This window comes from Haliotis asinina, chromosome 3, assembly GCF_037392515.1.
Source record: "Haliotis asinina isolate JCU_RB_2024 chromosome 3, JCU_Hal_asi_v2, whole genome shotgun sequence".
Taxonomy (NCBI): domain Eukaryota; kingdom Metazoa; phylum Mollusca; class Gastropoda; order Lepetellida; family Haliotidae; genus Haliotis; species Haliotis asinina.
In genome coordinates, this window is record NC_090282.1 from 74,444,130 (window position 1) to 74,462,360 (window position 18,231).

The 18,231-nt window shown below is 36.3% G+C and overlaps 1 protein-coding gene and 1 long non-coding RNA gene across 2 annotated transcripts in view; both read left to right on the forward strand.

The window, feature by feature from the left end:
• The window catches only part of LOC137278448 (uncharacterized), a 106,045-nt gene that overhangs the window by 57,812 nt on the left and 30,002 nt on the right, over nucleotides 1-18,231 (forward strand). The window lies entirely within an intron of this gene.
• The window catches only part of LOC137278447 (sodium/potassium/calcium exchanger 1-like), a 35,970-nt gene continuing 22,073 nt past the window's right edge, over nucleotides 4,335-18,231 (forward strand). Inside the window, exons 1-3 of the mRNA XM_067810777.1 lie at nucleotides 4,335-4,422; nucleotides 5,007-5,974; nucleotides 17,249-17,354. Coding sequence (XP_067666878.1) covers nucleotides 5,171-5,974; nucleotides 17,249-17,354 — 910 coding nt within the window. The 5' untranslated portion in view covers nucleotides 4,335-4,422; nucleotides 5,007-5,170. The remainder of the gene's footprint in view (nucleotides 4,423-5,006; nucleotides 5,975-17,248; nucleotides 17,355-18,231) is intronic.

The window sequence follows — 18,231 nt, forward strand, 5'->3', positions numbered from 1 at the left end:
TTCATTACCGACAGAGAACAAAGTGACACATGTCTCACCTCTTACGTGAAATGTGATGTCAGTTTCCTAACATAGACATGTTGTGTAGTGCGGTCATACACGTGATATGCTGTTACCATGATACTCAGTCAGCTGTCATCAGCAGCACTGATAATTATGCTTGTTAATCGGTGGGTGCGTAAAAACAGCCATCTCCTTCTTTCTGTGATGATGATTGCTAATTTCCTTCATCCCCGAGTCCAATATCCTGTCTCCTCTGTCAGAGAAGGTCTTGCAGTGCTGCTGTCATGGTATTGATGGGGAGATCTTTATGATTGATAGCTATGTACATTCAACAGCGGGTATTTGAAAAAGTGCAACAGTGTCCTTCGACTTAAATTTCTGAATGCCAACGGTTGAGCTCCCCACATAATGCTTCGATTTGAGATCATCTTGTTAACCAAGATGTGATTTCTGACTGCCTATGGTTACTTTCTCTCCAAAATGCTTCAAGATCATCTTGCTAACCAAGATGTGATTTCTGACTGCCTATGGTTACACTCTCTCCAACATGCTTCAAGATCATTTTGTTAACCTCAGTGATCTTGTCCAATATTTTTTTGTTGATTGAAGCAAGCTCTATCACTTACACTCTCCTTTTCGTAATTCACAACATATTTAATGGAACTTTGGTGTCCCTGTAAGCATGGTAACTTCCTTCACCGTGTGTAAATAGTATTCCCGGGAAATGCTATCCAGAGTTTAGTTCAGAGTTTCTTTGAATGAGGCAATCATAATGGATGTTGATCTACCTTCACACTCATGAAAGAGGGGTGGGGGAGTAGCCTAGTGGTTAGTGTGTTCGCTCATGCAGAAAATCCTGGTTCGATTGTTGGAATATTGCTAAAAGTGGTGTAGAACCATACTCACTCACTCATTTGTGAAAGCTATGAGTTTGACTGAGTTTTATTCAGGGCTGAGTTGAACGGTTGTAAATTGTTTTACGTCATAGCCTCTATCCTGATATGGGAAGAAAGTCTTAAGTGATGAAGGTCTCAGGCATTCACCACTTTTGTGAAGCACATTAGTCCAGGAATTGTGCTGACAAATCTAAAAACAAACAGTCACGGTGAAGCAAACCCATGATCATTGAGTGTATCCACTGAGGGAGGCAACTGTGCACAATGAATTGTGACACTTTATTAGAGAGCTGAAACATGTGGTATCTCTTCTCCAATAGAGAAATTGAATGACGATAAAATACACACTAAAAGGCAAAATGCTCCCTCCAAAAAAATTGATATGCATCTTTTCAAAATGGACAGGACAGAAAGCAGCAATGTGTAGGTGACACCCAGCACATTCACATGAGCAAGTTTAGAAACCAGTCTGCAGGCCAGATTTCCAATTGCATGGAACAAACAAGTCTGTCTGCCCCATTTGTTACCTTTACTAATTGCTTGTCTTCCTCAACCAGGGTTCATTACTGAATTATTTGATCAGATTTGCACACTCCCCGAACACTGAAACAAAGAGGAGGGCATCAAATATTTACTCAATCTAATTACTTAAATCCCAGCTGATTATGTCAGGCTATTCCACTTCTCAATAACTGTCGCAGTCTGTTTTAGATTGTAGATAAGTGCTATAGATTCTCACCGTCTCTTCTCCTTAGGAAGTGGGTGCCTTGACAACTACCTCAAATGCTCATTAACATGTTATTTTAGCCACACCTTGGTTGGTTTGATTATAAATTTTATGTTGTTAGACATGTGTGGTTTGCGTTTTGTGCAAACTGTGTAATTATTGTTCAGATTTAATTATATATTCAATATGGAATTATTATTTTCTTTAAATAGAAGTATGACGCACAGGAACCTGAGCTGTGGGTTTAGTGTGTCTACTATAATTTTTTTAATTATTAGTCATTAAGAGAACATCACGCGAATGTTGACGTTCATATTCAGGTGGGAAATCATCAGCTGTTGTAAACATAGTTTAACCAACTAAAACTGCTGTAACTATGGGTCACTGTGCAAAGTTGTAGAGATGTTACACATAAAACCTAGCATAGTTTAGTCTTGAGATTCTGTTGATTCCAAAAGTAACGTCCTCTCGTTATTTTACCATTACCAGATCAATGAATTTCTGCTTGTATTTTATGTAATCAACTTTAGTTTTTAATATGCCCTCATGGTATTATTGATATTTAGTCATTGGTCATAAATGAGAATAATAGGTATATTGTATTTAATTACTCTATTGGGATTTCAAACAAAGTGGTTGTAAAAGATCTGTCAAATGAAAATTTTACTTTCTTTTTTTCTTGACTTTTTCAGTGGGAGATTTAAATAGCCAATTAATTTTAATAGTCAATTAAGTGACCAGTACTGACCATGCTTGTCCCATTGTAGGATTTCGTCACCTGCCAAATTTGTCATAGGGAATCACTATGTTTGCTTCTTTAAGATTTACTGTAAAATGAATTGATTATATGTCAAAATATTGCCAAGTTTAACTTAGGTTTTAGGGCTGGGTTTCTAGTTCATCTAGTTTTGATTAAAGTGTTATTGTTTTTAACATACCACTTACAGTGCTGTTGATCTGAAACTAGGTTCATCCATACTTATGTGCTTTTCATCTACATCCTCATTCAGCAAGAGAGAGAACATTTACAAGACTTAGAAAACAAAGAAATATAAAGTATTTTTAACTATTTGAAAATTTTGTTTATGAAGTTTCAAATTTAAATCATTTGGCAATATAGATCGAGTAACTTTGCTTTAGAAACAATTTCTTTTGTAAATGTTGTTGTGAAATGATTACGAACACATGTCAAGGCACATGTATGGATATGGCACTGATGTGTCTAACTTAGAAATGTCCTCCACATGTGTACTACCTTGACAGCTTTACTGGGACCCATGGAGGTCTGATATAGAATAGGCCTTCAGCAACCCATGCTTGCCATGAAGGCAACTCTGCTTGTCGTAAGAGGCGACTAACTGGATCGGGAGGCACATGTCATCAGTTCCCAAATGTGCATAGCGATGTTCATGCTGTTGATCACTGGATTGTCCAGACTTGATTATTTACAAACCATTGCCATAAAGCTGGAATATTACATTTGAGCAAGCATGATAGACAAAACTTTGAAATTGTTTACAAAACATGATTGATTGTACCTTAAGAACTGCGACTCACACAATTTAAAAACTGGAGCTCATTTAATATGGGTCAGCCAAAAAGGGAATTTTAAACTTTGGAAAGATGAAGTCAAACAATTTTCGTGTAGTGTTTTGTGTCTGCAAATCCTTTTCCTTACATCAAAACAGGAACCTGTTTCTAGTTTAGTTGTACAATTCAGCAGAGGGGAATTGGCTGTAAGTGGGTAGTATATCAGGTTATTGACATATATGAAGCTTTAGTTTGACCTCTGAAGCAAATACTGCAACCTTCTTTTGACATTGTCAATCCTAACAGAGACTCTGATTCATAAGGAAACAGATCTTCAAGGAGGAAAGCACATTTAGTTTGATGTTTGTTCATATCTGAGTCGGATGTACATGTCATAGCACTGGCAGTCAAAGTCACTACAAATTTCAGAATCTGAAAAAATATCACAAAATGATTTAGCTCCTTAGGATAATTTCAGTCTGAAATCAAAGATGGTGATAAACTTGCTTTCTCGCATCTTATTGTTTTCGTTTTGTCCAGATTTGTTTAAAATGATAACATGGGTTTATTTATTCTGATTAGTACTAGTTTTTGATAAACATATGCAAGAAAATGTATTATTTTCTATTGCATATGTATTTTGAAAATGAGCATTTTAATAAAACACTTTTCCTTGAAACTGCACAACCAGAACCGAAGTAAACTGACTCCTCATTCATGAGAAGTACAAAGTTTCAAAAATGGTTATTAGATTTTAAACATTCTTAAATCATAAAATATATTTTTAAAGTAACATTTAAATGGTTCCAGCCCCAGAATCCAACTTGGCGAAGATCTATATCTTAGACTGTACTTGTTTATTTATGAGCAGAGCTGGAGAGCAACCATGGTGACAGCTCCCAATCAATATACCACCATTGACATTGAATGTATGCCAGCTTTCATGTGACAATCACCACAACAATCCTTCTAAATTACCAATCCTTCTGCATACTCCGGTTACCATGGAATTTAAACAAGAATATTTTTTCAATTAACGCCGTTATGCTTGTTTACGTCTCCATATGCAACATTAATTTCATCCAATGAACATGCGTTTCATCACATTTCGTTCATCCAATCAGATTGTCTGCAATGACTGGGTGCTAATTGATGGTGAATGTATTGGATTTCATGCCAGTTATTGCTTTACCTGCCAACATCATGACAGCATTGGAGGTGATGATGTTACTCATGGCTAGTGTACATTGTGGAAAAAATTGTCAGGTAATACTGACTGCAGGACTTGTTCATGTTGGTGTTGACAGGAATGGGTCATCATAGTGTTTATGGATATGTTCTTGAGTGTTGACAGTCCTGCTAGATGGATACTGTCAAGTGCTTGTGTTCCGAGTATGTGTGGCACAACTGGAATGCGTTCTTAAGATGGTGGATTGTCACAGGGATTTCAAAGTGGATTGTCATAGCTTTTTCAAAATGGAGCATTTGAACTTTTTTTCGTTTATTGTTGTTTACATGATTTAGTGTGTTAAAGAGTTATGTCTTTTGTCTATGTTTTCTGGTAAATTTATCAAAGTTTGATCATTTTCTTTTATATTTGAAAAATTTTGATGATTTTCTTGTTTTTGTTTGTTTGATTCTGATTTAGCTGACTTTGTTTGTGTCGTTTGAATATGTATTCATGCTAAATTGAATATAACATATTTCAAAGAAATACTTTCAAAATATTACCATATGATCTGAGTACCATATAACTGAGTGATGCATTTCACATTGTTTCAACTCTATGATTTTTGCCAGTTTGTTTCTAAATGATCCGTCCAACTAACAGTGTATTTTCTTTTTTTCAGATTTCAAGTCTGCAAGTGTTGACAAGAGATTGTGAGAGAGTAATGGTAGAAGCAATGGTACATTGTTTTCTAGAACAGTTTTCTGACACTCATTAAAGATGAAACAGATCAGATTGAAAACAATATCTTCGAGAGGACCGTAGCTACAAACAGAGACAAAAGCCATGTCGTTTCTTCAGCTGAAGAAGTACATGTCCCGTAAGACCCGGGGGTACCGCCTTGTGTTTATCCTTGGCGTGTTCCTCATTGGCTATTTGTCAGTGAACTATGTGTCCGTCCGGAATCCAGAGTCTTTCTCAAAGTATGATGAACCTATTCCTTACTCCGATACCAACCATCTTTTCATACATCGACATCTATTGTCAGATAACTCAACAAAAGATGAAGGAATATACCCCCCTCCAGTCTTCTCAGTGGAACAGATGCGTCATGGCGCTATCATCCTTCATGTGTTTGGCATGATTTACATGTTTGTGGCTCTTGCAATTGTCTGTGATGAATTCTTTGTGCCTGCTTTGGGAGTCATTATAGAGAAGTATGACATCTCGGAAGATGTCGCAGGGGCTACATTCATGGCGGCAGGTGGAAGTGCTCCAGAATTTTTCACAAGTGTCATTGGTGTTTTTCTGGCGAAGAGTAACGTCGGTATTGGTACTATAGTGGGATCTGCTGTTTTTAATATTCTTTTTGTTATTGGGATGTGTGCAGTGTTTAGTAAACAACTGTTGACATTGACTTGGTGGCCTTTGTTTCGAGATGTCAGCTTCTACAGTATTGACCTTATACTGTTAATTGGATTTTTTGTGGATGACGTGATTGATTGGTGGGAGGCTCTCATTTTGTTTCTCTTATATGTTGCCTATGTGGTGTTCATGAAATTCAACGAAAGGATTGAACGATTTGTCAAAACCTGTACAAAGAAGACCTCCATGAACAAGGTGGCAAGTACAGACACTTTACTCAAACAGGTAAGTTGGAAGTCACTTTTGTTCTGAAGTCAAAGTTTTGCTGTAAACATCATGGTTTAGGGTGTGCAAGGTTTAGGGTTGAAACTCAATCATATGATTGTTGTAATATAAGCAATACCTTTTGCACCTTTTTCAGTGCCAGATCTAAAAATGGCAAATCCTTGTACGTTAGATAATGTCATTCTCTAAGTGATCATCATTTTAAGATGGCCTGAAAGTGGTGGATTCACTGGCATCAAGCCCAGGCATGGTCTTTCCAAACACAAAATATTGCTTTCAATATGTATCCAATTTGTAAGTCTATGCAAATAATTTATTGAGCAAACTTTTGTTTCCAACAAATTCAGCATTATAAAGATCCAGACAGACATGAAGAACACAACACTGGTTTCCATTAAGACACCCCGATTTTCACCACCCGTGAAGGTCCAGGGTAGAATGAGCCTTTGGGAACCCATGCTTGCCATAAAAGGCGACTGTGCTTGTCATAAGAGGCAACTAACAGGATCGGGTGGTCAGACTTGCTGACTTGGATGACACATGTCATCGGTTCCCATTTGTGCATATTGATGCTTATGCTGTTGATTACTGGATTGTCTGGTCCAGACTTGATTATTTACAGACCGCCGCCATATAGCTTGAATATTGCTGAGTGTGGCATCAAACTCAACTCACTCACTCACTCAGGGATTTTCACCTCTTATTCAAAACCTTCACATTACAGTTTCTGGGACTCGTAGGGCAGCCGGCATGGGTAAACACCTGCCAGCATCGAGAAAAAAACTCATCACAGTTTTCAGCTGTTGTAGTAATTAGTATACAAAATAACAAGATGTATAAAAAAATATGAAAATTGTGAAAGAATTAAAAAGCAACAGCAGTGAAGAGAGAAATAATTGCAAAACAGGAAATAATGGTTGTGTTAATATGAAATGAAATACTGGACCTATCATAGCTCAGTTGTTAACGGTCTCAGACAATATGTAATGCTTCCAATAGTATTGAAATCACAAAATACTTAGCTGAATCAGATTAATTCAATTCACTGTATTTCTACATGAACCCAACAATGACTGTACTTGAGCAATATTTAGAACGAATGAACAAACAAACGACGGAACGACTGATGCTAGTATGTAAGACCAGTGGTAATGATTTCGTTCTATCCTCAATGCTCATAAGAAAAACGCAGACGAGATTGTGAATTTTAAATGCTGTATGTTGCAAGACAAAACCAAGTTCCTCTTCTCCAGCTGCACAAGAGGACATATTTAAAATGATGTAATATTTATTTGTGTCCACTTAAGCGGTGAATTAAAACCTCTGGAATGCTTGTTGACCACAGGTTAATGACCCATAGCTCTCATCTGTATTACAAAACAAGATGCTTCTTGAGATTTGTAGGCAAATGGCACAGAAGATGGTAACATGGTCTCCTGTAGTTCTGTGACTTGCTGCATCTCTATCAAATACAGACTGATGTCGCTGAGAGTTGAACTTTTAAAAGTATGTTGTGGGTTTCTATAGGATAAGCAATGTACATGAAAATGCGTTAGAAACTTTTTGTAAAAAACCCATTTGGCTTATGAATGGGAAATATATTTGTTTCTTTTACAAAATTTGAACCATTAAACACTAGAAATTATAAGTTTTTTAATGGCATGCACATATATAAATCCTTTAAATAAGTTTTCTGGGTGATCAAAACATATTTTCCTACGGAACTGATGTGAATCCATCGCCCAAGTTTTCCCTGAAGACCGCTACTGTTTATATGAAGATACGAGTGAACATCACATCATTACATGAGATCAATCTCCCCTTTGAGGAGACCACACAACACAAATCTTTTATGTAGTGGAAAGTATTGATTGTTCTAATTGGTAAATGAACTTGGGTACTAACCACCATCAGTAGCCATTTATTGACATCAGTGGTTTTTACCATACCTTGTAGAGGTCACCTTCACAATAGTTACCTGCGAATCTGACTTCCAGGTATTCAAGCAGCATAATGATATTCTCAATTTCCAGTAAATGGCATTGATTTTTTTTAATATCAAGTCACCATGACAACATATGTTACAGTGGATGATATTAAATTGAGCTTTGGTACAGGTGACATTTTGACAACATGATTAATTGTTTCACTGATACTGTGTGCACAGAATCAGTCATTATTCGAATCGGGATTGTTTTAAATTGATCACAGTTTCAGGATAAGAGACTTTTATTTGTATTCAGCTATGCCCATTTAGTCTTGTTTTGATAACTGAAGTCAAATGTCTCCAAAAGGGTACAGCTTTTTTCTGGAAAGATAGTAAATGTTCTGTTGTACTCTTACTCTCTCTTGTTTGCATGCTTCTGACTCTCTTTGAAAATTTTGAACTCCATGTAGCAGTATTAAGATCTGGTTCTGTAAAATGATTTTTTTGTGATGAGTTTACAAACTTCTGACTGTGCCCTGATCTTTTAAACTTGATGACCTGAAGTAGTTTTCCGCATTTGACAAACCCCCAAACCGGCAACAAAGTAAATTGCAATCATTCCAGTGAAAGATGAAAAAAAATGGAATGACAAACAAAGATTGTGTGACTAAAATTCAGTTCCACAACTAATACTATAACTTGTACTTATTGTGTTTATAGGGAGATATTTATTCTAGTAGGTAGCTCTAATTTTGAAGGAATTGCAGCTATACATTCTTAATGTGTGAAACAGTTGCATTGCAGAGATTTGTTTTGTCAAAGCAATCCGAAAGAAGTTCTGAAAACAATTAGGAAATGTTTTTAAAACATATCTTTAAATGTCCTTTTAGCAATTTATGAATTTGGTTTTGGGATCTTGATTTGACAGTGTCTACAATCATTTGTTGCCATGGTTTACATTGTCAAAGAATAATTGTGAGTTTGAAAGTTTGTATGCACAAAATAAAGCAAAAAAATGTACAATGCACATATAAATTTTGTGACTGCAAATATTACATTTATAAAAGATTTGGTAAAACAAATACACATCTTAATTTAGGATTTTGCTGTAAACAGAAGTACAGCATATTTTATACAGCATATTTTATACATAGGCACATCATCATGATCATAATTATATCATTATGATCATGATCAGTTCATGAAATTAGAAGCAAAAGTAGGAGAAGATTACTCACACGATGATCTCAGTACCATACGACATAGCTTTTATGCCATTAAATCAGAAAAAATGATTTCATGCTGTAGCTGTTCTGCTATACTTATTTGGTAAATAAAATTAAATTGATGAAAAAATAAATAAATGAAAAATGGCACTGGTCCAGTGCCACTTGAACATTTGATATTTTTCAAATCATGTATTTCCAAACAACAGATCATCCCTGCTATAATGATATTGTTGGTCAACCATTCGGACTGTGGCACATACTCTCATCATAAATGTCAGTGGTGTCAATGACACAAATTATTTCAATATGAAAAATAATAGACACCATCTCATCCTTTAATACCTTGTCAACCATCCATCATTACATGTAATGCAGGGTGTATATATCTGTCCTCCGGGACTTTCAGAAAACATGCATTAATCAGCACCTTGTATAGACTTTTATTAGGTGAGTTAGTACATTTACTACTGTAAAATCAAGCCTCAATCTACAAATCTACAGTCACATCAATAACTCCATTTTCTTGTTAAAACACAGTCATATCATGGGTCACAACGTATCAGTCCATGCACCATGAGCTTACATGCAGCCATTAATGAGAAATGAAATGCTATGATATCAGCTCCCTTGTTTGATAGTGGCACTCAGGAGAATATTATCTGATAGTTGATGGAGTGGCCACTAAATACTGATTAATGACAGAATGATTTTCTTTTTAGCAAGCCAGCTCTGTTATCCATGTGTGTTGTCTGCATTCAGCAGAGGTAGAGATGTAAAGGTTTGTTTGGCTTCATCTCTTGCGTTTTGCCTGTAGAATTTCAAGATGGCAAAAGAATCTTGATATTTGTGAATTTATGAGGAATAATCCCCCACAACTAAGGTTAGAGATAATTTTGTACAGTGGTTGGACATGATTGAGTCATCATTAGTGAAATTTCCATAGACTTACATCTTGATCAACTCTTGCGGGAATAATTTTCAGAAATTGTGTAGAAGTCATTTTATTTTGATATTTTACATACATCTTGGAAATCATCCTCAGTTACGTGTAGGCTACATAATTTTGTGTCATATTTCTGTTTATTAGTTATCGAATGACAGCTGATTAAGCACCATATATAAGCACAGCTTTTAATCTGTCCCATAGACAAGACATGTTAATCCTGATTGGTATGTTTTTTAGAGGTTGTTTAAATAGTTACATTCATTTTTTTAAGTCATTGTATAATTGAATGGAAATTATGTGTTTGTAGCCGAGATGACTCCTCAGATGATCAGTATTAAAAGCTATTTGACCAAAACTTTTTGAAAATTATTCTTGCTAGAGTTAATTATCGTGGAAGTCGATGGGAATGAATGATGACTCACTTACGGCCACCTACTGTATGTTCAACTGACGCAGCATCATCATCTCTTGAGTGAGTGAGTGAGTGTCTTACGCTGCAATCAGCAACATCCCAGTTATATGTTGGTGGTCTGTAAATAATCAAGTCTGGACCAGACAATCCAGTGATCAACAGCATAAGCATCGATCTGCACAACTGGGAACTGATGACATCTGTCAACCAAGTCAGCGAGTCTGATCACCTGATGCCAGTTGCTTTTTTTGTATTTTATAGTTACTTAACATGTCTGAAACTGGCAGTTCACAAAAATTGATATCATCACTTGACTATCACATTTCAAGCATGGAATTGCCTCATTTTCTGTCAAGTCATTAATACAAAATCATTTTTCATTGTCAAATTATTGAAATTTTTCATTATGAAAGTTACATTTGATTTCATAGTATTTGATTAACTTAGAAAGCGTTTCCTCGTCTGGTAATAGAATGGGCAGGGCTTTTGTTGCTTTCTTGTTTCTTAAGGTTTTATGTGACTGATTGTTTAGGGGCATCCTTTGCACAGACAGAGTGCACACTGATTGTACTTTCCTACCTCCATCAACCAAACTAATGCTGACCTCCACTATAGCTTGAATATTGCTGAGTAAGCATTACACAACAAACAAATGTTGAAGTCTTCCTTTTTGGCAGGGAAAAAGCAGCTTCTTGTCATTCCTTAAAAAAAGTGACATCCAAATTGTAGTTCATGTGTTTGTATTTTAATGGAAACAAAAAAGAGACTTTGCTTCATGCCTGGCAGCAACAATTATTTATCTAGAAAACATATTAATTTCTCCAGAAGTATTGATCTGCGATGTGATATGACATATTGAGGTGCATTGTAAACACATTGTTCAATATTACATCATTATAATATTGACGTGCCTCCCAATAGTTCAAAGAAAGTTTTTTTGCCTTTCATACTGAGTTGTTTGGCAAGGGCTTGAAATTGCCATGACAGCTAAAAAGAGACTCAGTAGCTGCCTGGGAGGGCAGGAATCATCGATAAAAAGACTTAAAATTCTCCAACCAATCTTGGTAGAAAATACCATTGTTTTCACTGCTGTCACAAGTGCTGTGTATTCCCTCCCACGGCAGCTGGACAATCGATGGCATGTAGCTCTACAAATTGTAAATAAAATTGGGCAGTTAAACAAGTGCTTGGCATAGACGGATGCTACTTAATTGGGATGGAATGGTGTAGTCAGAATCCACTGGCATGTCTGGGTATAATGTAGGTGATGAAATTACTGGGCATCAGCCTCTATGTTAGAGGTGTCTTAATTGGGAAAATGGCTGCCCGAATGTCATAGGAGCATTAGATAATTGTAAGGAAAGATCACACGCAAAACTGTGTGTGTAGGTGTATAAGCTCTTCTTGTGAAAGTCTCTGTTGAACTGTGCTCAGAGGTGTATAGAAGTAGGGGTGTCAGTATGGTAATGTCATCTGTAATGTGTTCACACATGAAAGGGAGTCAGTAAGGGAATGTCTTCTATTAATGTGTTCAGATATGTAGGGTGTCAGTAAGTTAGTGTCCTCTGTAATGTGTTCATAGATGTAGGGTGTCAGTAAGTTAGTGTCCTCTGTAATGTGTTCATATATGTAGGGTGTCAGTAAGTTAGTGTCCTCTGTAATGTGTTCATAGATGTGGGGTGTCAGTAAGTTAGTGTCCTCTGTAATGTGTTCATATATGTAGGGTGTCAGTGAGGTAATGTCATCTGTAATGTGTTCATAGATGTAGGGTGTCAGTAAGGTAATGTCATCTGTAATGTGTTCATAGATGTAGGGTGTCAGTAAGTTAGTGTCCTCTGTAATGTGTTCATATATGTAGGGTGTCAGTAAGTTAGTGTCATCTGTAATGTGTTCATAGATGTGGGGTGTCAGTAAGTTAGTGTCCTCTGTAATGTGTTCATATATGTAGGGTGTCAGTGAGGTAATGTCATCTGTAATGTGTTCATAGATGTGGGGTGTCAGTGAGGTAATGTCATCTTTAATGTGTTCATAGATGTAGGGTGTCAGTAAGTTAGTGTCATCTGTAATGTGTTCATAGATGTAGGGTGTCAGTAAGTTAGTGTCCTCTGTAATGTGTTCATATATGTAGGGTGTCAGTGAGGTAATGTCATCTGTAATGTGTTCATAGATGTGGGGTGTCAGTGAGGTAATGTCATCTGGAATGTGTTCATAGATGTGGGGTGTCAGTAAGGTAATGTCATCTTTAATGTGTTCATAGATGTAGGGTGTCAGTAAGTTAGTGTCATATGTAATGTGTTCATAGATGTGGGGTGTCAGTAAGGTAATGTCATCTGGAATGTAGGGTGTCAAGCAGGTAATGTCATCTGTAATGTGTTCATAGATGTAGGGTGTCAGTAAGTTAGTGTCATCTGTAATGTGTTCATAGATGTGGGGTGTCAGAAAGTTAGTGTCATCTGTAATGTGTTCATAGATGTAGGGTGTCAGTGAGGTAATGTCATATGTAATGTGTTCATAGATGTAGGGTGTCAGTGAGGTAATGTCATCAGTAATGGGTTCATAGATGTAGGGTGTCAGTAAGGTAATGTCATCTGTAATGTGTTCATAGATGTAGGGTGTCAAGCAGGTAATGTCATCTGTAATGTGTTCATAGATGTGGGGTGTCAGAAAGTTAGTGTCATCTGTAATGTGTTCATAGATGTAGGGTGTCAGTGAGGTAATGTCATATGTAATGTGTTCATAGATGTAGGGTGTCAGTAAGTTAGTGTCCTCTGTAATGTGTTCATATATGTAGGGTGTCAGTGAGGTAATGTCATCTGTAATGTGTTCATAGATGTGGGGTGTCAGTGAGGTAATGTCATCTGGAATGTGTTCATAGATGTGGGGTGTCAGTAAGGTAATGTCATCTGTAATGTGTTCATAGATGTAGGGTGTCAAGCAGGTAATGTCATCTGTAATGTGTTCATAGATGTAGGGTGTCAGTAAGTTAGTGTCATCTGTAATGTGTTCACACATGAAAGGGAGTCAGTAAGGGAATGTCTTCTATTAATGTGTTCAGATATGTAGGGTGTCAGTAAGTTAGTGTCCTCTGTAATGTGTTCATAGATGTAGGGCGTCAGTAAGTTAGTGTCATCTTTAATGTGTTCATATATGTAGGGTGTCAGTAAGGCAATGTCATCTGTAATGTGTTCATGGATGTGGGGTGTCAGTAAGGTAATGACATCTGTAATGTGTTCATAGATGTGGGGTGTCAGTAAGGTAATGTCATCTGGAATGTGTTCATAGATGTGAGGTGTCAGTAAGGTAATGTCATCTGTAATGTGTTTACAAATGTAGGGCTGTCAGTATGGTAATGTCATGTGTAATGTCTTTAATTGTTGGAATTTTAATAATAGCAGAAGTCTTCTAATACATATGATCTCTTCAAGGCACAAATGCTTTGTCTGTAGTTAACATTACACGTAATGATTCTAGAGTGACATGAATATAAAGAATACAGTCATAAAAAGGTCATGGACAAAGTTTATTTTCGATAAAAACAAACAGTGAAGTGTTTTCTTGACAATGTATTGAGCTAATGATAAATATCATCTTATACACACATTTAACCAATAATATCAGTCTCACTCATGTTATGTGTCGATGTCCACAATGTTAGTGAGTAATTGGAGTGTTGCCATTTGTCTATGACTACTTGCAGTACATTGATAGGCGCCTCAGTGGTCTATACCCCTAATAAGCAGTGTTCACCATTGCCATGGAAACCCATACTAACAGCTAGGAGATGGATTGATGGTGTCTAAAACTGATCAAGTGATTATTTGTCAGAGATATGTGTAACACTTCCTTCAGAAGAACCTGGAACCCATACAGCCAGATAATGACTTTCTGGAAAAGAAGAGTCAGACAGCCATGATATGTCGTGTATCATGATTCCAACATGTACAAAGGAGGATTTGGGTGTAGTAAGTTACCCCTGTACCTATTCATGGCTGGGCAAATCTTACATATTTATATATAAGCTGTATTAGAAATTAATCTTTGTCTTTTAAACTATTCATTGCTATCATGAAAGATATGCAGTCAGAATGAAAACCCAACCAAATGAATGTGTAGCAAATGCAACCATTGCTTACAGCATGGGCTGCTGCATGATGTAGTAATACTGAAAAACAAAATGAATGAACTTATGAACATTCGGCTACCATTAATGACAGTTTGGATCAATGTGTTGTGAATTATCAACATGTACAATTTTGTTTTATGTATGATCTCTGTGCAACTAATGTGTGAATATTCATACTTCATTGCCACCTTGAGAGATATGTTACTGCAATGAAAAAACAACCAAATGAACCTATGAGCAAACAGTGGCTATTACTTACAGCACCGACTGTTGTACCACGACATATCAACATGTAGAATCTTGTATGATCTCTTTTTAGTATGAATGTACCTATTGACTTGAATAAAAATACTGGGGAAAAAAGATAACTTACTGTCATCATCTCATTGAAACTGTTGACTGGTATATGCGTTAACTTGGCCTTATTATTTTGCAAATATGTTTACACAAAATGTTTGAATTAATTAATAAGATGTTAGTTTCTGAGGTCAACCTCACAGTGTCAAAAAATAACTATTGCCCATCTCTCCATCACTGTTACTATCCATGTTGTCTGGTAGCTCTCTCATTGAAACTGTTGACTGGTATATGCGTTAACTTGGCCTTATTATTTTGCAAATATGTTTACACAAAATGTTTGAATTAATTAATAAGATGTTAGTTTCTGAGGTCAACCTCACAGTGTCAAAAAATAACTATTGCCCATCTCTTCATCACTGTTACTATCCATGTTGTCTGGTAGCTCTCTCATTGAAACTGTTGACTGGTATATGCGTTAACTTGGCCTTATTATTTTGCAAATATGTTTACACAAAATGTTTGAATTAATTAATAAGATATTAGTTTCTGAGGTCAACCTCACAGTGTCAAAAAATAACTATTGCCCATCTCTCCATCACTGTTACTATCCATGTTGTCTGGTAGCTCTCTCATTGAAACTGTTGACTGGTATATGCGTTAACTTGGCCTTATTATTTTGCAAATATGTTTACACAAAATGTTTGAATTAATTAATAAGATGTTAGTTTCTGAGGTCAACCTCACAGTGTCAAAAAATAACTATTGCCCATCTCTTCATCACTGTTACTATCCATGTTGTCTGGTAGCTCTCTCATTGAAACTGTTGACTGGTATATGCGTTAACTTGGCCTTATTATTTTGCAAATATGTTTACACAAAATGTTTGAATTAATTAATAAGATATTAGTTTCTGAGGTCAACCTCACAGTGTCAAAAAATAACTATTGCCCATCTCTCCATCACTGTTACTATCCATGTTGTCTGGTAGCTCTCTCATTGAAACTGTTGACTGGTATATGCGTTAACTTGGCCTTATTATTTTGCAAATATGTTTACACAAAATGTTTGAATTAATTAATAAGATGTTAGTTTCTGAGGTCAACCTCACAGTGTCAAAAAATAACTATTGCCCATCTCTCCATCACTGTTACTATCCATATTATCTGGTAGCTCTCTCGACGTGGGTCTAGGACAATTGCTACTTAGGAGAATTGCCACCTAGGACAGTTGCCATCCAAAACATGAAACAGTATATGTATTTACGTATATTCTAGACAGGAGCACCCAAGCTCATACAAATTGATTTTTAAGCACTTGAGCTTTTCAGCACTTTAATCTTAAGCTTTCTATGTGCTTTCAATAGTCTCAGTTACGTTAGTAACTTATGTCTTAACTTGTCAAGTTTTCAAGATTGATATTTTTCCTAATCAGTGCATATTGAGTGTTCATGAAAGCCAAGATTTCATCAAAGTCAAGATTTCATCAAAGTCAAAATTACTTCATGGTTAAAAGTTGCTCAACGTAAGAATATTGACTTTTCATCATCTAAAGTTCTCTTTATTGACATCCTGCTTTCATTTTTCAAATAAAATTAAGTAAAATTCTGCTTGGCAATTGTCCTCACTATAATAGTAAAAATTAGAGTGGCTGCTCCTTTGGACACAGTCATTTCAAACTGAAATTCTGTCATCAGTATTTGTCTATCCACTAGAAATTATCAGATCTTCTGCATGACAGAATGTCATCAGTGTTTTATATATTTGGCTTATATTATATGTCCAGGGTCACAGCTTTGTTGGTTTGCATTTTTGAAATATCAAAATGACCACTGCCCTACAGGCCTTTGGTGAAACATGCAATCATCTGTTACTCTGCGATATCATGGAGTTGTCCTTTGTTAGATCTTTCAGCCTCTGTCAGAATATCCCAAAGCATCAAATACATAAGTCAAGACTATGTTTATGTGAATTGGTGTGCTAAATAGCCACTAACCTCCAAGCTTGTGGCTTGTAAAAATCCAGTCAGGCCAGTAAATCTCCAGCACAGTCACTGGCCCAACTAGCTAGTGAATTGTCATAGGGTCATTTATTAACATATATCACTTTCTCCATCTTGTTAAGTTATAGTGCACTTTTAAATCATGCAAGAATATGGTTTGATAAAAATGTGCATAATGTTAGCAGCTTATTGATGAATCTATGTCGTTCTGATAATATCTTATTGTCATCTATGTTTTAAATCTTTTGCTTGGGATGAAACCTATCCAGGTAGAAAGTGATACATAAGATTAAACCCAACTTCCAACCTCACTCTGAGATTATTTTATGTGTGTCACAGAAAGGTGAGCGTCGATGCAGTTTGCCGATTCTTCATGGAGGGAGCAGTCGGTTCCGGCATGGAGTCCTGCAACTGATGATCCATACAATTGACCCTCTTGGTCCAGGTAAGGCTTTCATTCATTTAATATATGAACATTTGTTTTACAAAAAATAAATTCTTGCCGCAGATTATGAGTGAGTGAGTGAGTGAGTGAGTGAGTGAGTGAGTGAGTGAGTGAGTGAGTGAGTGAGTGAGTGAGTGAGTGAGTGAGTGAGTGAGTGACGCTTCTAGCAATATACCAGGGCAATATCATGGTGGCGGTGGCCGACACCACAAATGGACTTCGCACATAATGTACCCATGTCTCTAATCAAACTGTGCTACCCCACCGCCTCTCTGATTATTAAAATCACTTATTCTGCTTTGATATACTCATGTTTGTTCATACAAGGTCCACATTGGATGGGTTATGAGAATAATGTAATTCTGAATTAATTGTCTGTAGACATTATTGACAATTTTCATATCAATATCAGCAATTTTGACTTGACATTGAAATATGATACCGTCGAACTATGAACAACTGCACAGCATCAATAGCTCGGTCATCAATACAATTCCTTGTTCACTTGAGTGAAGGAAACTTAATATGAGAAGTGATTTGTTTAAGAGTTGATAATTATTAATTTGTTTCTTGTCATTAATTACCAGAGACCCCAAAATCAGTCAAAATTGAGATTTGATGTTAACATTATAAATTTAACAATATTCATCTAACATGAAACATGAAGTTTCCAAATGAAAAAGACTTGTCTACAGACTAGGAGGGTGGCCATGATTTCTGTATAAATGCCTGCCATGTTGATAAAGCTGTCTCAGCAGCCGCCTACATTTACATGCAACTGTACAAATGTAATGGATGGAGAATTGATCTTACCCCAGACGCCTACTCGCTGTATGAACGCCTCAGGCCCCATGTTATGAAAGGTTATATTGAACAT